This window comes from Triticum aestivum, chromosome 5B (genome assembly GCF_018294505.1).
Source record: "Triticum aestivum cultivar Chinese Spring chromosome 5B, IWGSC CS RefSeq v2.1, whole genome shotgun sequence".
In the NCBI taxonomy this organism is placed as follows: Eukaryota; Viridiplantae; Streptophyta; class Magnoliopsida; order Poales; family Poaceae; genus Triticum; species Triticum aestivum.
The window spans coordinates 26,196,684-26,220,110 of NC_057807.1; the positions used below are offsets into that span (position 1 = coordinate 26,196,684).

Below are 23,427 nucleotides of genomic sequence, written 5' to 3' on the forward strand. Positions count from 1 at the left end.
CACCGCTGGCCAGGCCATCCCTCTACTCACCCACACCCCCTGTTATTCTGCGGCGACAGCAGCCTCACACCGCAGCCGAACTAGTGAACCCTCGTACTCCTCTTCGCGTGGGCATCCACTGTCGCGTCTTCCCGGCTCCGCGTTGTCCCCTTCCTAGGCCTCGCTGTCGTCCATCGCCCTAGTGCTCTCGGTGCGGCGTGGTCAACGTGGTGAGAGGCTGACAGCTGGGTCCACGGCTGCAGCAAGGAAGTGCCTCCTTATTACGCAGAAAATAATGATTCCTCCACCTGACGGCAGTGACCCACTGGATGGGCCACCGTATTTCGCGAAAAAAACTTTTCCCCCTGACTGCTGGGACCTACCAGCTATATCTTCGCATGCAAGGAAGTGCGTCCATATTACGGGCAAAAAAATGATTCGCCTCCTGACTGCTGGGACCCACCAGCTACATCTTCGCACGCAAGGAAGTGCGTCTAGGCAAAAGAAAACGATTCGCCCCCCTGACTGCTAGGACCCACCAGCTACATCTTCACATGCAAGGAAGTGCCTGACAGTCGGGCCCCACCTAGTAGCATTGTCATTCTGGTCGCGAACGTGTATGTACATATTGGTCGATGTAGAGGCGCGCACGTAGCTTGTACACGTACGTACAGCGGCCAGAGTGCAAGAAAGAAAATACGGCCACGTACGTACATACGGGCGGGGTCTCGAATGCCTACTCGCACATACGTACGGCCAGGGCTCGTGTACATGGCTGGGTCGGAACGGAGAAAATCCGTTGTCGTCGTGTTCATGGGGAGGCAACGGAATGCGTCGTGTTCATCGGGAGGCAACGGAATGCGTCGTGTTCATCGGGAGGCAACAGAACGCGTGGGAGCCAATCGGCTTGGACGGAACAGGTGATGGAAATGAGGCATGGCGTACCGCAGAACGGAGAAACGACCTTGTGTTCGACCAGCCACGTTCAAAATGGGATCCTGTTCATCAGGAGGGGTCTGGCGTACTACAAAGTAGAGGAAACGGACTTATGTTGGAGCTCCTACGGTCGAAATAGGGTCCTGTTGATCGGGAGGGGTGTGGCGTACCGCAAAACGGAGGAAACGGACTTGTGTTGGAGCGCTACAGTCAAAACGGGGGTCCTGTTCATCGGGAGGGGTGTGGCGTACCGCAAAACGGGACTCCATGGGATATTGTTCATCTCCACCGTCGACCTCCTCCAGCCTCCACGAGCTAATATTCATCCACCGTTGACCTCCTCCAGCCTCCACCTGCGACTGTTCCTCCACGGGCTCCTGTTCATCCAACCTCCACCGCGCGCTACTCCACCCGCTACTGTTCAACCACCCCTCTCCACGGGCTCCTGTTCAACCACCCCTCCACGGACTACTATTCATCCACCCCTCCACGTCTACTATTCATCCAGCCCTCCACGGGGTCGTCCTGTTCATCCAGCCCTCCACGGGGTCCTGTTCATCCAGCCCCAACTGGCTCGATCGATCGGGGTTCTGTTCATCCAGAGGCAACACCACGGGGTCCTGTTCATCCACCCCCACCACTCACTGTTCATCCAACCCCACCCCCACCCCCTCCGTAACGCTCACTGTTCATCCAAAGGCAGCATCAATCGCCTTCAGTTAGCAGCAGTAGCAAAGGAATCGCTCGATCGGGTTCAGTTAACACCCATCGATAGATCGCTCGGGTTCAGTAATGCGTAGCCTGCAGTCCAATCGCTCGGGTTCAGTTAGAGCCCAACGCCTCGCTCGGGTTCAGTTACAGCCCAACGCCTCGCACACACGCGTGTACGTGTACAAGAGAAACACGCATCGCTCGGCCCCCGCCACCCACCATAACCGGGAACTCGCCGAAATTTTCCTCGCCCTCGCTTCTACTACGTTTTTTCTGTCATGGACAGCCCAAAGAATGTCATGCAGCTGCGTCTTCGGCCCGCCCAGGACGAAAAGCCCATTTTATGTCATGATTTTTTGTCATAGAAGTAGGAGCCCACCGCCCAGGTTGAAGACGACGCCACCGCTCGATCCTTCACATGATCATGACTTTCGCCCACAAATCTTGACCCGAGAGCAGTGGAAGCGCAAAACTCCTTGACGGCGGCTCCAAGAAGGATAGTGATGCCCACGGGCGCCGTCGCAACTGGCCGACAAGCGTTCGTGAGGCTTTTGCCTGGAGCAGCATGACCAACACTCCCACACAACACTCCATTGGCCCGCACACCTCTGACGCAGCAAACACGCCACCACCGCGCCAGAGCCACATTCGCCCTCGCCATTCATCTGCCAAAATAGACGAGCCAGATCCAACATCTGGCACCCACCACCGCTACACGAGCACCCCCACGCCGGAGAACGGAGCTCCCAACTGTGGCAGAATCTCCACCGACGCAGATAACCAGAACCGGCCAAAGCCGGTCAGATCTAGCGAGCTGGCACTCCATCGACAAGATCCCACACGGGGACGAGCTCGCACAAGCAGGACCAGGGGGACGCCATCCCTCCTAGCCCAGCGGGAGAAGAACTGTCGAGCGACGCTATGAGGCCACGACGTCGCCGGAGTTGCCACGCTGAAGAGGAAAACATCGGGCAGCAAGGGGGCCGAGCTTCCTCCACCGCGAGCAGCTGGCGCGCAGTAGCACCGCGCCCAGGCCCGACCACCACGCCACCCAAGCGGCCGTAGCAACCGTCATTGCCACGAAGACCGAGGCCGCTGCCCCGGGACCCAGGCTTCACCTCGCCCTTCGCTACGGCCGGATGTCCCCCTCCCCTTAGAGGAAGGGGCCCGCCGCCACCGCGGTAGGGGCCGGCGGTAGCGGCAGCAAGGGAGGAGCGGGAGACCGGACCCGCCGGCACTAGTGGCCCCCCGGGAAGTCTCAGGAGGAGACGGCGCGAGGGAGAGGGGGATGGATAAGAGGAAGTAGTAACATGGACTATTAACAAAAGCATGTAACTAGTCTAAGTTACTCCCCACTATGGATAGTCTGATGGGGTTTGCATGATGGTGGTAGATTTTCCAAGATCCGAGACTTTCATCATGTGGTAATGATGGTAGACTGCCTAGAGGTTGTGCACCTCTCTAATTCTCGCCGTGACTCCCATTCCATTGTGGCTTTGTTCCATTTGGAAGTTGTAGACTTGCCTTTTTTTTCTTTAGTTCCTTAATTATCCAACATGTAAACAGAGAGTTGAATTGATTTCAAACCATGTTAAGAATCTGACCCTCCTAGTCGCTCATTCAATCTTCTAGCGCACATTGGTGCTACGCGTGCGGTTTACTTGTCGGTCACTGATAGTTGTATTGATTCTGAACCTCCTTCCTCATCAGGCTTCGTTCGCTTAATCCTGCCCCGCCGAGATTGGAGTCAAAACTTCGTGGATCGGTCGGGTATATATCCTCGATTGCTTCATATAGTGCATTCGTTTATACCATGCGGGGATAGAAACCCTGTCAAAGCCCCTCGCAACCTTGCAGTTTTGACGGGGAAAATAACCTCTCCTCTGTATGAGTGGAATTAATCACGTTGTTGCTGTATGGAAGGCGTGACGGTGTGGGGTCAACACAACACCCTCGTGGATTGGATCCTATGGATCCTATAGGGGGTCAAATATCTAGTAACCGAACATAGCCTTAGACTGATCATAAGGAGTAACTTAGACTAGTAACGTGCATATGTTACTAGTCTATGTTACTATCATCATAATGGGTAGTAACATATAGATGGTAACCTCCCTTGGCCTATGGCTACGGGAGAAGCAAGGGCCGAACAACCTGCGGAGGAAGGATCTACGTACAATCTTCATTCTAACACTTTGGGAACTGTGGAAGCATCGCAATGCTATTGTGTTTGATGGAGCAACTCCTTCGATGAGTGTGCTCCTAAGTAGGGTGAGGTCCGAAGGCATGGTTTGGTTCGGAGCCGGCAAGTTTAAAGGGAATGTTGACCCTTTCTTCTGTAGTTTACATAGGTGGGCGAGTAGTGAGGAGTAAGTTGTAACGAAACCCTTGTAAAACTATGGTGGAGGCACTCTTTTGCCTTTCTTCTTTAATATATAAGAGTGTGCATATTCGAGAGAAAAATATAGATGGTAACAGCAAGTCTTCACTAATTGAGATATATACTCATTTTACCTCGGGGTGTGCTATGTTACAGTAACATATTATGTTAGGCTGATCATAGTGGGGGTAACATAACCGGTATCATGCATTTGAGACTAGCAAACATGCTTATGTGGTAGGCAATTAAAGAAGAGAGGAAGGGTTAAAGTAACGTAGCTAGATACCGTATCATAATAAATGTTATGCTACTAGGTGTCATGCATGACAATAAATAAGATGATTTATGACAATAATTTATGATAGCATGCACTACGAAGATAGTATTATAAACCAATATCATATGCATGATACTAGTGTATGATACTCCCCACTATCAATAACCTTACCAGTTACCACAAGTATCTCTCTCCTCATTAACTCTATGCCACATAAGCAAATTTGTCTTAGGAGGTGTTATGTTACTATCTAAGTTACTCCCACTATAACTAACCTTAGCGATCTAATAATGACTGATTGTTTCAGATGCGCTTTTGTTGAATTGAATTGAATAAATAAATATCTCCAAATTCCACACAGTTAATACTAATTATAAATCAGATTATTTATGAACACAATAAATCAGTTTATTTATGGAAGAAAAATAATACGATCTAGAAAGCCCTATGAAGCCCAATTAGCGTAATAACACGATCGGACCCAATTCTTTTGCCAGAATTTTAAATAAAAATTATAAAACAAATGAAGCTCCAAGATTCTGAAAAAAGCCGGGCAGAAGCCGGGTTCCGTAAAAATCCTTAGATGCGACAGAACTTTGCCGTAGAAAGCCCGACAAAGCTCTGCATAAATCAAGTTCCTCTCTCGAGAAAAAGGGATCTGGATTCTCAAAAAATAAAAGGAGAAAGAGGGATCTTTGCCGGCGCCGCCTCCTCTTGCACTCGTGCCCGCCGTGCAGTCTTGATCCGCCGGCGCACTTGCCTTCCAGCCCGCCTCTCTCCATCGAGATCCGCCCCACGTTCAGAGGTACCTCCCTCCCCGCCCGGTTCCCTTCTCCGCCTCTCTCTCCCCTGTCCAACACCTCCGTTGCCGAGTCTAGCTTGGACGAACATCAACCGAAGCTGCAGAAGGGATCCTGATTGGATTGGTTTAAGGGGGAAAACAAGACAGGTACAAAATTTTCAGCGTAGGTGTCAAATCCCCAGCAGAGTTCACGGTACCAGTAACGGAGGAGATATTATGGGTGTTTTGGAGAGCTAGTCCAGAACTGTGATGGCTTGGATCGTTGACCTTAACTAATTACTAGATTGTAATGTTCGCAATCTAAAAAAGACCAAGTCATTACTCGTTGAAAGGATTAGAGTGCATCAGCCATGATTACTGTGATAAGAAGCTTCAGTTTTCAATGGTCGCTGTGCAAAAGGAATTTTGATATTTAAGGGATGTATCTATGTAGCGCGCTGCACAACTTCAGATTTGTACACAGCTCTGAATTTGATTGCTGTGTCAACTAATTTACATTGTGCTGGAGAGCTACAGCGACTATCTTTTGTGCTCTCTTGCTAGTTTGTTGCTATGTAGTAGTACGTTGTTGTTTCAGAGCTACCTCAAATATTATTGTTTCATGCTTCTAGTATGCTAATCTTCACATAATGTTTTTCATGGCTTTGTTCTGTTTTCCTTGATGAGTATAGTGTATAGTTTTATCTGTATTGCATCATCGTTTTTCGGACTGAAGGAACTCTGAGACCGCTGGACGTGATTCGATCCCTCCTATTGGTAAGTATTTTTTCCGTCTTCCCGTTTCTTTTCATCTTTTTGTAGTCGACGATCAACCAGATCTCGTTGTGTTGTCCTTTCTTCTTTTATTACTAATAGAAGTCAGTTTCTAATGGAGTACTCGTTACTTATAGCAGTCGGTTTCCTTTGTGATTTTTCATGTGTTGGTTGCATCTCAGACCTCGACTGGGCGTTGAAGATGCATAGCAGCAGGGCAGAGGATATCACGCCTAGGGAGGTCAAGAAGAGGAGGAGAATTCACATGGCCAATGCACGAGATGGTTGCGGGGCGTCGATTCCGTATGAGATGATCATAGAGGTGCTGCAGTGGCTCCCCGTCAAATCTATCTTCCGCTTCCGGGCAGTTTGTCGCTCCTGGGAGGCGCTACTCTCCTCCGATGAATTCCGCTGCCTCCATATGGCAGCAGCTAAGGATGCAAGGCGGCGGGCACCACCACCCAAGCTGCTATACATCTCACCTACCACCACATTCGACTCCACCGCGGTCTACTCGTGCTCCTTCTCGCCATCATCATCATCTAGCCGCCCCAGAGATCGCGGGGACCTACTGTTCACCATCGATGGCGCCCGTGGCAACTGTGTGGAAGTAGTGACCCCCGTGCCATGCCACGGCCTCACCCTCCTCTACGACGCTGTCGGCGCAGCTTTCTACATCTGCAACGCGGCAACACGAGCTGCTACGCGTCTGCCAGCGTCCACTGAGGAACGAGCATCCAGATCCGCTGCTGGGCTGGGGTTTGATGCCCGCACAGATGAGTACAAAGTGGTGAGGTTGATCAATGGGTTGTCTTATCAGAAGGACATGGTGAGGTGTGAAGTTTACACGCCTGGAGGCCGCTTTGGAGATCGCTGGAGGCCGCCTGCCGGAGGAGTACCCTCCAGCTTGCATCAGTTTGTATATGCTGCTGTTACAAATGCGGAATTGAACAAATTACCTCCTGTGTTTGCCAACGGTTGCCTTCACTGGTTGATGAGACCTGCCTCTTTCATCACGACTCCAAGTGTTGCCATCGTGTCCTTCTCGGTGGCAGAAGAGACCTTCACATGTCTCCGGTCCCCGCCCTTCTGGGTACCAGGAGCGCCGCCAAACAGGTATGGGTTGTCCAAAGAGCAACTAGTGGAGATGGATGACCAACTATGTTTGGTCCGAGATACTCGCAACACAATCCTTTATGTTAACGTTTTGGAGATCTGGAAACTGCCAGACTATAGCTCGGGTGACTGGTTACTGAGTCATCGGATCAATTTGTCGAGCCACCTGGCAAGAGATTTACGCGAATCAGAAATTCTGAGAGTCATTGGGTGTTTTGGCATCACTTCCAGGTCGCCAAGGAAGAAGATAGTCATCACTACGAGCAAGCACAAGATTTTCGACAAGTATCAGAAAATGGTTCACACCTATGACCCTAGGTCCGAAGCTCTAGAAACCATTCTTTCAATCACGGAGACGCACTCAACTCCATATTATGGGCCCCCAAGTTCAAGGTTTAGTTTCATTCAAGACACCCTTGCTCCTGTGCATAAAACAGATGAAGAGATAGCCTTGTCATCTGAGCTGGCTAAGGTGACTGGAGAGATCCTACTCCACCTCCCAGCTAAAGCAGTGATACACTCCAAATTTGTGTGCAAGCAGTGGTTCAGATTGATTGAGAGTGACAAATTCATTCAGTCATACTTTCAGCATAAAAACATGGACAAAAGACTTAAGGTCATGCTTGTGGTCAAGGGCACTGGACAATTGGGCTTCAGTTTTGCTCCCTTGAATAAATGCCTCCAAGAAGCTCCTAGTAACAGTAGATTACTTGATACAAAGGTGGTTTGCTCCAAGCCTTGCCATGGGCTGAACTTGGTAAGCACCGAGACGTACGACTATCTCTGCAACCCATGTACAGGTTACCACATGTTCTACTCGTTGGGGCCAAGTTTGCTGCAGAGAATGCCTAAAGCAGAAGAGCATGCTTTCACAGTCGGCAATAAGAATATTGGCTTGACTTTCGACCCTTTGACTCAACAACATGTTATGGTGGCAATTTTCTATCGCCGGAAGGACTTCAAATCTCGTCAATATGACCTGAGATGCACGTTACGCTGGTGTGACTCTCGGGATCGCCCCCAACTGAGCTCGGTACCGCCTCTGCCTGTGAATGACATGCCACCGGCCTATGTGGAAGGAATGCTGTACTGGATGAGTGAACCAAGGTTGGGACAGAGCTGTGAATGGAACATTGTTTCTTTCAACCTTGCTACAAGAATTTTCAATGTCGTCCCTTGCCATTCGTGGTTTGCAAGATGGAATAGCAGAAACCATTGTCGTGCATTTGTTGTTGAGCTCGAGGGAGTGTTATGTGCTGTTCTAGCAGATCCAATGGCAGAAAAATTAGATGTATGGAAGCTAGAGCATGGCCAATGGGGCAGAGCATACACAATTCACCTGGAAGCATATCCTGAATACTCCCTTAAGACAGGTGTGGTGGTGCCATTAGCTGTTGATCGCGATCATGGGAGGATCCTGCTCAACACTGGAAGGAAAATAGGACTGTACGATCCAGTAGAGCAAGCAATTCAAAATTTGTATTCACTTGATCAGGTGCCGGTTGTCAGAAGCTGTAGTCCACACCACCATAAGTTTCTTGATATGCCTTCAACTTCATCAGCGAATAGTTTGACATGCTCCAAAGAAGACCCAGCGGCGGAGTTGAATATAATGGACTCTAAGATGATTCCTTGTGTTCCAATGTTATATGAGGAGAGCTTGGCATGTTACACCCGTGTGCCCAAAAAACAATTGCTGTGGTGATACATTTTCATTGCACCTACCCTTATATAAACTATCTATGTGTGATATCTTGCTTGCATGTTGGCGAACTGAAACACCAAGCTTTGATAATGTAATAGTATTGAACATTTTTTATTGCGAGTATATCATTTTGCTTTTGAATTATAATGACCTGTTCCTAGTGTTTTATCTTATCTACACAAATAAGAGGGTAATAATATCTGTTATCTTTGTATTATGAATATTTCTGTTTGTTGCTTGCCTGATCTGCTATTTTGCTCTACATGGGAGGTGCCATGTTTCAGTTTTTCATTGCTCCAACAAAATACTACTAGGCCGTGCTTGGATCGTTGTTTTGGAGGGATTTACGCCTGTGAAATATGCAACAGTAAATAATTATCTTGTACATGAACCGAGCCATACGGCGCATAATCGTCTGCAGTGTACGGAGTGAGTACGATACAAGGGATTGGCGTGAATCTTAGAGAGATCGAACGGTCAACATATAAGGACCACATCTGGACCCTAGAGCCGAAATGAATATTCGAAGCCTATATTTCCATTCTAATACAATCTGTGACTTTGTGAGCAACGAATCACGGTACTTCGGGCGCCACCGAACATGCAGGCTGCAGCCCAAATATTGTTCGGCTTCGTTCGCTCGGTGGCTGGCTGGTTCGATTGCCTTTTTTACACCAACCCTATCATTCAGTTGCACTAGTCCGTAAAAAGACCAGCAAGCTACTCGTTCAGAAAAAAGGCAAACTTCCGGTTTTCCATCAATTAAAAAAATTCATATATTCAAAAAAATGTTCGCAAGTTTTTAGAAAGATAAGGATTTTGAAAAAAAAAGTTCATGGACACAAGAAAATGTTTGCGAATTGGAAAAAAATGTTCTCAAGAACAAATATTGCTCATAAATTTAAAAAATGTTTGCCAATTTGCAAAAAGTTCAGGAATTTGACAACTGTTCACAAATTGGAAAACAGTATGTGGGTCTGAAAAAGTTCATGAATTAGGAAAATGGTCATGAACCCAGGAAAAATCATGAATCTAAAACATTCAGGGATTTGAAAAAGTTTGTGGATTTAGAAAATGTTCATGAACTTGGGAAAAGGTCATAAATTCGAAAACAGTTCACGATTCTAAAATATTCATGAACAAAAGAAAGTTCACGGACTTGAAAAAAGTTCACAAATCTGAAATACATTCATGAATTTGAAAGAAGTTTAGGGATTTGGAAAATCTTCACGAAATTGAAAAAGGCTTATGAATTTGAAAATTGGTCATGATTTTCAAAAAATTCACGAATTTGAAAACAAAAGTTAATGAAATAATTAAAATGAAAAAGGGAAAGAAAAATGGAACATAAAAACGAAAACGAAAATAAAACAGAAGAAAAAACCAGAGGAGAACCGAAAGAAGTAGAGAGAATTAATTTTTTTAAAAAAAATATGAACAGAACCCGGCCAAAAACCAAAGAAAATTAGAACATGTTAATCATCTGTACGAAAAATGTAAATGATGTGTGCAACAATGTTTATCATACATAGAAAAAAAATACAAAAGTGAAACAATGAAAAGTAGAACATGTTCATCATTTATACGAAAAATGTTAATCATGTGTACAAAAAATATTTATCATACACACACAAAATATACAAAAGTGAAACAAATAGAAGTACAAAATGTTAATCATTTGTACGAAAATTGTTAATCATGTGTAAGAAAAATGTTTATCATACACAAAAAATGTACGAAAGTGAAACAAAGAGAAGGAGAACATGCTAACTATATCTACAAAAAAATGTAATGATGTGTACAAAAAATATTTATAAATTGTAAAAATATGCTTGTGTACATAAAAAAATTAATCATGTTAAAAAATGTACAAATCTATTTGGAAAAAGTTACCGTGTATCTTGAAAAGTGTTCAAAATATTTATTTTTTAAGAAAAAAATCAACATGTATCAGAAATGTTTGATGTCTGCTCTACAAATGTACATTGTATACCGACAAAAAGTAGACATTGAGTTGAAAAAAGTAGACCGATAAAACCACAAAGAAACAAAAAAGGAAGGCTAAAAAATTGTAGAAAACAAAGGAAAATAGGGGGGGCCTGAAAAGAAAAAAAAAAAAAAGCAAAGCAACCAATTCCTAATAGACACGTGTTGAAAAAAGTAAAAACCAACAAAAAATCAAGACACTCAACAAAGAAGCAAAAAACAAGCAAAAGAAAAACCAAATAACACCAAGAAGAAACAAAAAACCAAAGTATAAAGAAGAAAGGAAAGAAAACCAGTGAAAAGCAAAGTATGACAAAGCAAAAAAGAAAAAGGTGAAAAACAAAGAAAAAAGAAATAAAAAACCAGACCACAGCGAGCGACCATTGCGACACGCAAGCGAACAACTACAACAACACCTAGCTCACCCGTTAGCGACTCCTATAAGAAATCGGTATGGGCGAGATATAGCCCCTGCGGTCCTTGTATCCCCGACTTCCTTTTTCTTGTCTTTTTCTATCAATTTTGTTTGGGTTGCGTCACGTCAGACATACATGGGCAGTTTTTTTGGGGTATGTTTGGGGGAACAACTCAACCCTCTAGAGCAACAACTCAACCCTTTATTCATCTTCAATCATGGCAGTACAGCGAATATCAGAAATAATAAAAATAACATCTTGATCCGTAGACCACCTAGCAACGACCACAAGCACGTAAGCGAGCCGAAGGCGTGCCACCGTCATTGCCCCTCCCTCGCTGAAGCCAGGCAAAATTTGTTGTAGTAGACAGTCGGAAATTCGTCGTGGTAGGGCCCCATAGGACCAGCACAGAAGAACAACAACCGCGGCCGACGAAGAGTAGCGTAGATCGGGAGGATCCAAGTTGAAAACACGTGAACGTAGACGAACTATGACTAGGTCCGAGCAAATCCACCAAGGACAGATCCGTCGGAGACACATCTCTACACGTCTATCGATGGTGGTAGACACACCATTAGGACATGAGATAGGCGAGGAGAACCTTATTTCATCTTCAGGGAGCCGCCGCCATCTCGTCTAACTGAGCAGGAGTGCAGGACATAACCCCAAACAAAACATGAATGAACAACTGAAACAAAGCCATCCCGTCGGCAAGGGCCGAGATCCACTACGCCGCCATGGACCTAAGGCCACCGGAGATGACGCGGACCGACTGCGGCGCCGGCGGGAGGCAGGGAAACCCTAGAGTTTTCTTGGGAAAGATGTGGCTCTCAAGACGTCTTAGCTGTATGTCCTCATCCGGTTCGTGTAAATGTATCATACTTTTATCGGGTTGCATGAAACCCATTTGATTTGCATTAAATTTCTCGTTTAGTTCAATTCACGTTTAAAATGCGCGCACACATTGGGGGTATAGTGTTGAATGGACGGCTCATGTATGTGTGTTTGCAGTCGTGTCTGCGAACGGATAGTGCTATCCTTGCTTTCCGAGTCACGCTCCGCCCCTTCGGTCTACCACTGTCTTATAGTTTTTATTAAAACTATGTGAAATTTGATGGTTTTTGCAAAAAAGAACAAAGGATACATAATTATCTGATAAAAACACCTAAAAATATATTTTATCCATATATGTGGTTGCTTGCTGCTCTCAAACTATTTCCAGTTTCTCTAGTAAAAAAATATTTTCACTTAACCAAATTTAATATTTCCGGATTATTTCTGCTTAGAAAAATTTGGCGCTACAAGACTTCCCACGTCTCTCAGTTCCCGTATATGTCGCCGGATTTTTTTTTCCAAGCTGCCATCTCCCCCACCTTCCAATTTATCCAACCTCCAGATTCCAATCTACGCCGGCATAACCACCACGCGCACCGCCCATTCCGGCACCCCGCATGGTGGCAGCCTCACCCTCAATCTCCGCCCCCGCCGCTTGCTTCGCCCGCCGATGACTCCCATTTTCCTCCACCAGCAAGTTCGCTCGTTGGAGCCCAGTCAGCGTCGTCATCCTTACCGTCAGGAAGCCGTGCTCGCCCAAACGTCGTCCTCACCGTCACGAATCCGTGCTCACCCCAAGGTCGTTCTCACTGTCATGAAGCCGTATCCATAACGGCCGGTCTCATCCTTCACCCGAAGCACCGCCGCGTGTCTCGTCGGTACACCACCTTGCAAGCAGCTCTCGCCTCCATCCAGCATCTTCAGTCTCCACCACGTCAACCAGGTGATCCCTTGATTCGCATAGCCCCTATAGTTTATCATTAAATCAACCAAAGTGGGCTCCTTCATTTATATGCATCTGAAGTCTCGATGCTCTTCTCCCATCGACTCCTTACTTCCTTCCTGTAGGCAATGCACTCTAAGTGTTTGGTGAATTGCTTGCTTGCCCAGAATTCAATTCTGACAGATATTCTTGAAAATATGTGAGCAACTGTTTGGTCCAATCAAATTTTACATGGCAAAACTCAAGAACAGTATAAGTGGTGACTAGCCAAATAATCTCAGATTCCATTTATGCTGGAGCATAAAGCATGATAATGTTTGGTTATACAGGCTGCAACGAGCTATGTTATTTTGTAGTAATTTTAAACGAACAAAAACTATATACGCGTCTGCTTCATCTGCTAAATGCGTCCCTCTGAAGTTTTCCATGAACGTTTTGTGCTGCAAAACGTGTCGATTTGCTGTTCTGTAACCTGTTTAATTCAGTACTGCCGGTTGTATGCACCTGCGTCCACATCGTATTCGTGTATTACCTACAGCTCGTCCGACTTGTATATCAGTATTTGCTACTTTAGCTACAAATCCCAATGAACGTCTGCATGGTCGAACTTTCGGGGACAGATAGCACCCGGAACCAAACGTCCGCCTCCGGCTTGTATAGGCCAGTTTTGCCGGAAGATCACCTTATTCATGGCTGGAATCCAATTTGTACCATTTGCTAGAAGTAGATTCTCTTTAAAAATAGGTACCAATATGTTTCTATCTAATCTGTACTGTTTGCTAGAAGTAGATTATCTGTATCATCAATTTTTACCATTATGTTTCTATGCCTCGACGGTTTTGAAGCCTAAACATCCCAGAGCAGGCTGCTGTAAATGAAAACCAGATGAAGAAAATTTACAAGGCCCTCCAGAGATTGATGATATATTAGCAAAAAGCCTCCTGAATCTACTAGCCAAACTAAAATAATTTGTAGCTCGAAACATTTTTTTCAAACACATATCTATTGTGATGTATATGGTCCAGTTATGCCATTGTGGTACTCTTGCATGCAGGGCCAAATGGAGATGTGCAACAGATTATAGGGGAATTCTGGGGTAAAATTTTGTCGGAGTTACACGGGGGGAAGATAATTGTGGAGACTAATGGAAGTGGTATTCCAAATGGAAGGCTGGCTGCCATTCTCTGTCAGCATCTTACCTGGCTTGCTGAGAACTCAACATTTGCACCATTGCATATTCCGAGATGTGACAATGAATTGTTTCTGCAGAAAGCATGGGCAGATGATCACAAATGTGGAGGTAAATTTTGCATAGCACTGTTCAAGATTGTTAATTTGACATAGTTGGCTGTCAATTTTAATTTTTGAAGGAGAAATTTATTTACCCCAATGAGACGAGGCAACTTGCACGAGACTGGATCCAATTGAAAATTAACAAAAAATGGAGAGTGTTTATGTCTCGTTTGAAGAATAAATTTTTTGAGCATGACAAGGTCTTTGGCCGAAATTATAGCAGGTATTCCCAGAGATGTTAACTAACATCAATGGGATACTCTTGTTGGGTTTTGGTGCTAGGATTCACCATGGTTTTATGTTCTATTCTTATACTTAATCTGGCATACATAATTAGTTTAGTGACATTAATATTGACTGGATGTGTTGTTTTCCCAGAAATTATGTGAAAAGAACACCGAATGTGCAAAGAAGCAGAAGAATCCACACACAACTGGGAGAAAAAGCCGTGCTAGGCTTAGAATCGACTTTTACTCAATATTCTGAGAAAGAAGAAAATGTTCAATTTGCACTGCGGGCACTAGGAGATAATGTAGAAAACATGACGGATGAGTTTGCTATGATGCATTCATTTCGGAAGCGAAAATTCCCCGGAGAGGATTGGAGAAAAGGATTTTGAACCGCGGGAAGTAATGAAGTTGGTATATGAACCACATTTCTTCCCGCAAAGATAAAAGTACGAGTATTAATATACTATTATCATGTTCTTGTTTCAAGTTGATCTCAACGAAACAGTTGCTAGCAATGACCTCCCAAATGAATCACATAACATAGTTGAAGAATAACCTGGCAATATGCATGCTCCATTGAGTGCTCTGCTGGTGATGTAATAGTTTCTTCACTAATAAATATTCTAGTTTATTGTCATACTTAAAAACAATTGTTTGTCATAAGTTGCAGGAACTACATCCTAGCAATTGTGTGAGAGCCAAAGGGTGTTGCACCGGTTTATCATTGCCACATGAAAAAATGGTTGCTTAGGTGTGTGTCCATAAATTTCTGCTTCATTATTAAGAAAATGCCTATGTTTTGTATAAGTTTACTTACAATGAACTGAACCTCAATTGTAGAAAGCACACATTGAGAAGTACATTGTACCAAACACTGGTACATCTCTTACAATTTCATCAAAGTACATTTCTTCTCACACTACTCTTAAAGCTTACGTTCTAATTTTTTTTGTTATCTTTCTTTTCCAGGGTAGCTCATGATTTAAAATAGGAGTGCACTGCAGGAGCCACGAGAAACAACAGAAGAATTAGTTTTTAAATGGACAAATATTATGTGTTATGTAAAGGATTTAGCTTCATCACAAAACTTAGTTCTAGTTGTATGATTTTTTCTTAATTGTTTGCATCTTTCATATTAATGTCTGATTTGATTCAGTTTAGAACTCAAGATGTTTATTCTTACTAATTGATATTGTGCGAATGAGATGCTTGTGAATACAACTGGTGCTATTGGTGGATCCCTTTACATAATATTTGTTGCCTGTTAATGTGACTGGTGATACGGGTGGAAGCCTTTATGTAACGATATTTGCTGATGATTTTGCACAAACATGTGGCTTGGTAAAGTAATTGGATTTGAAACGATGAAATGCAAATTCAAAATAAATAAAATAATGTTTAAAGTTAAATATTACGTAGTTACAAAGAAGCTTGTATATATTTAGAGATGGATATAATGTCTCTACATAGCGTGTATAAGAATGGGGTCAAGGCCGTGTGTAGAGACGTGATAAGCGCATCTAATAGAACGACTCTACTTGTCTAGATACGATTAGAACGTCCCAATATAGTGTCTCATATCTAGGGACGCTTTTGAACGTCCCAGTATATCGTCTCATCCCATGTACACACGCTTCGCTAGCGCGTCTAAATGTTTTTGAGACGGCCCATGGGGAGACGCTCCAAAGACGCTTTACAAAGTCGACTCTATGGTCGCCTAGAGATGAAATAACACGTCTCTAGCTATGGAAAATGGCGTCTCTATAGGCAGATTTTCTTGTAGTGAAGAGACCCTTTGTTATTTGATTGCAGGGTTGTTGAGAGAGACCATCTTCATCCTACGCCTCCCACAGATTGATAAATCTTAGGTCATCCACTTGAGGGAAATTTGCTACTGTCCTACAAACCTCTGCATTTGGAGGCCCAACAACGTCTACAAGAAGAAGGTTGCGTAGTAGACATCACCCGGCCTACCCTACAGCCGCGCCCATCCATCCCGGGTGCCCGACCCTCCCTGCCTGTGTGCCAGCAGGCCGCCCCGGGTGCCCGGCCACCGTGCCTAGGAGCCATCAGTCCTCCCGGGTGCCCGGACCGCCGACGCCCGGGTGCCCGACCCCTCCTGTGCGCCTGCCTCTGACCGGTCCGGGTGCCCAGACCCCTTTACCCCGGGTGCCCAGACCCCTTTACCCCGGGTGCCCAGACTCCAGCGAAAATGCCTACGTGCATCTTGGGCTAAATGACCCATGTACCCTTGTTTTACCCCCAATTCATCCCTAGCATATATAAACTCTCCCCCTAGCTCATTTGAGGGCTAGCAAAGTATTTGATAGACACTAGAGAGCTTTGCTCATTGTATCCCCTCCTCTTGGAGATCAAGCCCGAAGAATCCTTTTGGATTATTAAGGCCTTCTCTTGGAGAAGATCAACATCAAGACCTCATCTCCTAGGAGTGGGATGAACTTTACCCTAGTGCTATTTACCTTGAATTGTTCTTGTATGCTTGTGGATCTCATGTATGCTACTCTAGTGGATGTGTTATTTGTGTTTGTTTGAGTGATCTCCCTCTTGTGTTCTTGTGTGTCCATCACTTTTCCCCCCTCCAAGTGTGAAGAGATCCCCTCTAGGGTTTCACCCTACAACATGGGGTCCTCGATGCAACCATACAACATGGCGCATTCAGTACGACTATACCTTGCTAGGCAGTCTGCTACGCTATTTTGATCTCACTATTAAAGACTTAATCTCATATTGTCCATAAGCGGAACGATCTAAGCTATTACCGAAAAGAATGGAAAGGATGATAGGCTCGTCAAAATGTTGTATGGCCAGCGGCACACCAATCATTATCACATGTATCTCTGCTTTCATAGATTCGTTGCAATTGAATAGATACCAATATGCAGTGAAAAAGCACTGAGCCATTCTGCTTATGAAGCACCATTCCAGTCGCTGCCAAGCTATCAGCTTCTAGAAATGTACCGTTTAACAGAGAGAGCGACCATGCATGTTGGCTGGCGGAGCTAACCAGCTATGGGCGGCTTTGGTCTTCTTTTGTTTTCCAACGTCCCATGAGCATTGCAATGGTATCTTGCCCTTGATTACTTCTTTTGTCGAGAATCTTCTTTAAGCACAGATGGAATCAAAGTAGCTTTGTAGGAAGTTAGCAGAAGTTTCAACCGGCACACCTTCCTCACTATGAGTCTTGTGCGTGTGCACTTGCCAAATCCTCTAAACTAACATGATCACCATATTTACCTGTAGGCTGTAGCAACCGGTCCTCTCTGGGTTTTTAACAGCTCTCATGGCGGCAACAACCACACTAAACTCATCTCCCCTCATAACCTCCTTCATGGCTGCATGTTACCAATGTATAGAAAGACCCTTCATCTTCCACCCTGCATATAGGGCATGTAGCGCACGTAGACAAGTGGCGGCTAGGAAATAGGATTTGCCAATGCTATATGCGCCAAATAGAAAATTGCATGCCACTCGTTGCTTCATATAGGAGGGTGATGACACAGTGCACCATATATGGGCCTCGGCCCAGTTAGACGTGTCATTGTTTTTCTATACCGAGTGGAGCGAAGCAACCTTTAACGATTTGTTGTCTTTTTTGTATGGTTTCCTTGTTTTACTTTTATTTTCAGTTCATCTTTTACATGTTTTCATAAGAAGTTGAATACATTTGAAAGTTATTAATTTATTTTTGAATTCTGAACATGAATTTTTTTAAACTGTTGTAACATTTTTATATTTTAAAGAACTCATTAAATTTTCTGAAATTTACTAGAAAGGTGAATATTTTTTCAGGAACCTAATTTTGTAAAAGAAAAGGAAAAATAAAAAAAATTGAAAGAAAATGAAAATATAAAAACGAGAAAAGAAAAAAGAAGAAGAAGAATTAAGTAACCAGAAGCTGTAAGAAATACAGGGAAAAAAGACCATCCATCACCGCGTTTATGTCGGTAGCTTGACACATACTCCATCCGTTCCATACTACTAAATCAGCGACAAGTATAAATATGGAACAGAGGGAGTAACCTCATAAAAAACCTACTACTTGTGCAGATGCATTTTTGTGATGGAAACATATTTATTCTTTTGTTTTAACCGGAGAAAGGCAGAAGTAGGCCGGCCCATAAGGTGCAACAGCCCCTGGCGGTTTCGCAGCGTAAGGGAACACAATTCGGAGAGGTATCGACAAATAAATATTAGCACTGTTTCTTCACCGGTTGGGAAAAAACGAGTCTTTTCCTGCGACTCGCCGCCCTGCGCCGCGCCGCCGCCGAGGGGACGCCAAGCCTCCGGCTGAAGGAACTCTGAGCTCGCAGGACGCGATTCGACCCCGCCTTCCCATCGGTAAGGGCCTACTTTTTTTCATCTTCCTTTTTTAGTAGACGAGAAACCAGATCCCCTTCTGCAGCAGTAGTTTCACCCTAGACTAGATCCGAGCTGTTTGATCCCATCAGTTGAATGAGATAGATAACACTGATAGCAGTGGCTTTCTTGTTGTGATTTTCCCCATGTGTTGATTGCATCTCAGACCTCGATTTTTTTTCTAGGGTATCTCAGACCTCGATTGGGCGCTGAAGATGCGTAGAAGCAGGGAGGAGGATATCATGCCGAGGGAGGTCAGTGAGAGGAGGAGGAGGAGGAGGAGGGCACACATGGCCACCGCAAGAGATGATTGCGGGGCATCGCTTCCATACGAGATGATCATAGAGATTCTGCAGTGGCTTCCTGTCAAATCCGTCTTCCGCTTCAGAGCAGTTTGCCGCTCCTGGGCTGCGCTGCTCTCCTCCGATGAATTCCGCCGCCTCCACATGTCAGTAGCCAAGGACGCAAGGCGGCGTGCACCACCAGCCAAGCTGCTATACATCTCACCGACCGCCACATTCGACTCCACGGCGGTCTACTCGTGCCCCTTCTCGCCATCATCATCATCGGGGCGCCCCAGAGATCGTGGGGACCTACTGTTCACCATCGACGGTGCCCGTGGCAACTGTGTGGAAGTAGCGACGCCGGCACCATGCCGTGGCCTCACCCTCCTCTATGACGCTCTCGGTGGAGCTTTCTACATCTGCAACGCGGCAACACGAGCTGCTACGCGTCTGCCAGCTTCCACTGAGGAACGAGCAGCCAGGTCCACTGCTGGGCTGGGGTTTGATGCCCACACAGATGAGTACAAAGTGGTGAGGTTGATCAATAGGTTGTGTCATCAGAAGGACATGGTGAGGTGTGAGATTTACACACCTGGAGGCCGCTTTGGGGATCGCTGGAGGCCGCCTGCGGGAGGAGTACCCTTGAGCTTGCATCAGTTTGTATATGCCGCTGTTACAAATGCGGAATTGAACAAATTACCTCCTGTGTTTGCCAAGGGTTGCCTGCACTGGTTGATGAGACCTGCCTCTTTCACCACGACTCCAAGTGTTGCTGTCGTGTCCTTCTCGGTCACAGAGGAGACCTTCACATGTCTCCGGTCACCGCCCTTCTGGGTACCAGGAGCGCCGCCGATCAGGTATGGGTTGTCAGAAGAGCAACTAGTGGAGATGGATGACCAACTATGTTTGGTCCGAGATACTCGCAACACAATGCTTTATGCTAATGTTTTGGAGATCTGGAAACTGCCGGACTATAGCTCTGGTGACTGGTTACTGAGTCACCGGATCAATTTGTCGAGCCACCTGGCAAGAGATTTACGCGAATCACAAATTCTGAGAGTTATTGGATGTTTTGGCATCAATTCCAGCTCGCCAAGGAAGAAGATAGTCGTCACTACTAGCAAGCACAAGATTTTCGACAAGTATCAGAAAATGGTTCACACGTATGACCCTAGGTCTGAAGCTCTAGAAACCATTCTTTCAATCACGGAGACACACTCAACTCCATATTATGGGCCCCCTAGTTCAAGGTTTAGTTTCATTCAAGAGACCCTTGCTCCTGTGCATAAAACAGATGAAGAGATAGCCTTATCATCTGACCTGGCTAAGGTGATTAGAGAGATCCTACTCCGCCTCCCAGCTAAAGCAGTGGTACACTCCAAATTTGTCTGCAAGCAGTGGTTCAGATTGATTGAGAGTGAAAACTTCATTCAGTCATACTTTCAGCATAAGAACATGGACAAAAGACCTAAGGTCATGCTTCTGGTCAAGGGCACTGGACAGTTGGCCTTCAGTTTTTCTCCCTTGAATAAATGCATCCAAGAAGCTCCTAGTAACAGTACACTACTTGACACAAAGGTGGTTTGCTCCAAGCCTTGCCATGGGCTGAACTTGGTAAGTACCGAGACGAGGGACTATCTCTGCAACCCATGTACAGGTTTCCACAGGGGCTACTCACTGGGGCCAAGTTTGCTGCAGAGTAAAGCAGAAGAACATGCTTTCACAGTCGGCAATAAGAATGTTGGCTTGACTTTCGACCCTTTGACTCATCAACATGTTATGGTGGCAATCTTCTATCGCCAGAAGGACTTCAAATCTCGTCAATATGACCTGACATGCACGTTACGCTGGTGTAACTCTCGGGATCGTCCCCAACGGAGCTCGGTACCACCTCTGCCTGTGAATGACATGCCACCAGCATATGTTGAAGGAATGCTGTACTGGATGAGTGAACCAAGGTTGGGACGGAGCTGTGAATGGACCATTGTCTCTTTCAACCTTGCTACAAGAATTTTTGATGTTGTCCCTTGCCCTTCATGGTTTGCAAGATGGAATAGCAGAAACCGTTGCCGTGCATTTGTTGTTGAGCTTGAGGGAGTATTATGTGCTGTTCTAGCAGATCCAGTGGCAGAAAAATTAGATGTATGGAAGCTAGAGCGTGGCCAATGGGGTAGAGCATTCACAATTCACCTGGAAGCGTATCCTGACTATTCCCTTAAGACAAGTGTTGTGGTGCCATTAGCTGTTGATCACGATTATGGGAGGATCCTGCTCAACACTGGAAGGAAAATAGGACTGTACGATCCAGTAGAGCAAGCAATTCAAAATTTGTATTCACTTGATCAGGTGCCGGTTGTCAGAAGTTGTAGTAGTCCACACCATAAGTTTCTTGATATGCCTTCAACTTCAGCAGCGAATAGTTTGACATGCTCCAAAGAAGACTCAGCGGCGGAGATGAATAGAATGGACTCTAAGATGATTCCTTGTGTTCCAATGTTATATGAGGAGAGCTTGGCATGTTACACCCGTGTGGCCAAGAAACAATTGTTGTGGTGATGCATTTTAAAGGCACCGACCTTCTTTATATGAAATGTCTATTTGTGATATCTTGCCTGCATGTTTGCGAACTGAAACACCAAGCTTTGATAATGTAATAGTATTAACCATTTTTTTATTGTCAGTATATCATTTCTCTTTCAAAATATAATGACGTGTTCCTAATGTTTATATTATCTGCACAAATACGAGGGTATTACCATAATAATGTTTAAATACAATGTCTGTTAAAAATACTTCTGATCTGCTATTTGGCTCTACGTGGAGGTGCCATATTCAGTTTACCACTGCTCCAACAAAATACTTGCTGGTCCTGGAAAACATGTAGACTACTTGCATTGTTCTTTTATCTCATTATTATGTACGAGCTGTAAGACCTGTGCTTTCCTTTTCTCTTATCTGTATAAGCATTGAAGAGATTTACAGATAGCGCCCAATTTTTCAGAAAACGGTTCGGCAGATCCAATGGCTTGCTTCGTTTCATCTTCAAGTGATTACGCTCGACGGCCTGGATTTACCTTACACTATTTACCATTTGTAATTTACTCCAGTACTGGTTAAGCTCAGCAATTGTACATAGCATGACAAAAAAAGTAGCCCAGTTCCATCTAATGTTGCATAGTCATTCCCCAGTATTGTGAGAGCTGGCCTCCTAACAACAGCAACTTGCTGAACATAGGGCATAAGATTATTGTGAATCCTGCATGGATATTCGTCAAGGTATCCACCCGGATGAGCCCCAACAGGACTAGGACTAAAGTACTCCCTCCGTCCGGAAATACTTGTCGGAAAAATGGATGTATCTAGATGTATTTTAGTTATAGATACATCCAATTTTATCCACTCTCCGACGAGTATTTCGGGACGGAGGGAGTACCTAAGTAGAATGATCTCTGCTCAGGATCTGTACGGTAGATATCACGGCAAATATCCTCAACGACAAGCTGCAATACATTAGTTTAATTTCAGTCAGTTCAGAGATCTCATGAACATTGAAAGTTATCACGTAGAATAAAAATGTCATGCACATTAGTTTAGTTTCAGTCAGGGGAAACTTCTGTGCAGGCTGAGTTCTTGGGTGATCCATAAATTGCAGCTGATGATGAGAAACAGTGCATCATGTCAGTGCCAGAAATGACCAGTGAACTAAAATTTCGAAACTCCGCTGATATGTTTTCAATTCAAAGCAACAGTAACCAAGTACTCCCTCTATCCCAAAATAACTGTCTTGAGCTTAATACAAATTTGTATAAGAGCTAGTACAAAGTTGAGACACTTATTTTGGGACGGAGGGAGTAGATCTTAATGTAAACTCCTCATGATCATCAAAAAGCCCAGTTCCTCCCCCCAGAGCCCACAGCCATCGCTATTATCTAGCACATCAGTGACAACCTCTGGGGCATGCCGGCTGCTGATCTCTCCACCGACAAGCTGCAAGAGCTCTCTTGGATGGAGAAGGGGCGCCCTCCAACTAGCTGTGTACTCAATGCCAGCACTTAAAAACTGGAATGTTCTTTGCTGGAACGTGAAGGGAATAAATTCCGAGCAAAAATTATTAGCTATCCGAAAAACTATTGAAAGCTCTTGTTGTGCTGCTATATGCTTACAAGAGACCAAAAGAACTCATCTCGTTTGTGCATTAATTAATACCTTTTGCCCAAAGAGATTCGATCAATTTGCTTTTGTTCCTTCGGGAGGGGCTTCTGGTGGTCTGATTACGATATGGAACAGCTCGGTTTTCTCTAGTGTTGTGGTCTCTTCGAAATTCTTTGCACAAACTATAGCTTTTAAATCCACTCGATCTGCCAATACTTTGGAAACTGGTGAATGTGTATGGACCTTACAACAG

At 44.9% G+C, this 23,427-nt stretch overlaps 2 protein-coding genes across 5 annotated transcripts; both read left to right on the forward strand.

Annotated features, from left to right (window-relative positions):
• The first annotated feature begins 4,832 nt into the window (after positions 1 to 4,832).
• On the forward strand, positions 4,833 to 8,833 carry LOC123110210 (uncharacterized). 2 transcript variants are annotated; one of them, XM_044530684.1, is made up of 2 exons: positions 4,833 to 5,841; positions 6,021 to 8,832. In XM_044530684.1, the coding sequence occupies exon 2, from the start codon at positions 6,041 to 6,043 to the stop codon at positions 8,657 to 8,659; it is 2,619 nt and encodes an 872-aa protein (XP_044386619.1). In that variant the 5' UTR covers positions 4,833 to 5,841; positions 6,021 to 6,040; the 3' UTR covers positions 8,660 to 8,832. The 2 variants fall into 2 exon arrangements, with proteins under 2 accessions (XP_044386619.1, XP_044386618.1); XM_044530683.1 differs by having other exon boundaries at positions 4,833 to 8,833.
• Positions 8,834 to 18,547: 9,714 nt separating this feature from the next.
• Positions 18,548 to 21,688, forward strand: LOC123110211 (uncharacterized). 3 transcript variants are annotated; one of them, XM_044530685.1, is made up of 2 exons: positions 18,548 to 18,720; positions 18,924 to 21,688. In XM_044530685.1, exon 2 carries the CDS (start codon positions 18,954 to 18,956, stop codon positions 21,576 to 21,578), a length of 2,625 nt encoding a protein of 874 aa, XP_044386620.1. In that variant the 5' UTR covers positions 18,548 to 18,720; positions 18,924 to 18,953; the 3' UTR covers positions 21,579 to 21,688. The 3 variants fall into 3 exon arrangements, with proteins under 3 accessions (XP_044386620.1, XP_044386621.1, XP_044386623.1); XM_044530686.1 differs by having other exon boundaries at positions 18,562 to 18,720; positions 18,934 to 21,688; XM_044530688.1 differs by having other exon boundaries at positions 18,564 to 18,720; positions 18,905 to 21,688.
• Positions 21,689 to 23,427: the final 1,739 nt, after the last annotated feature.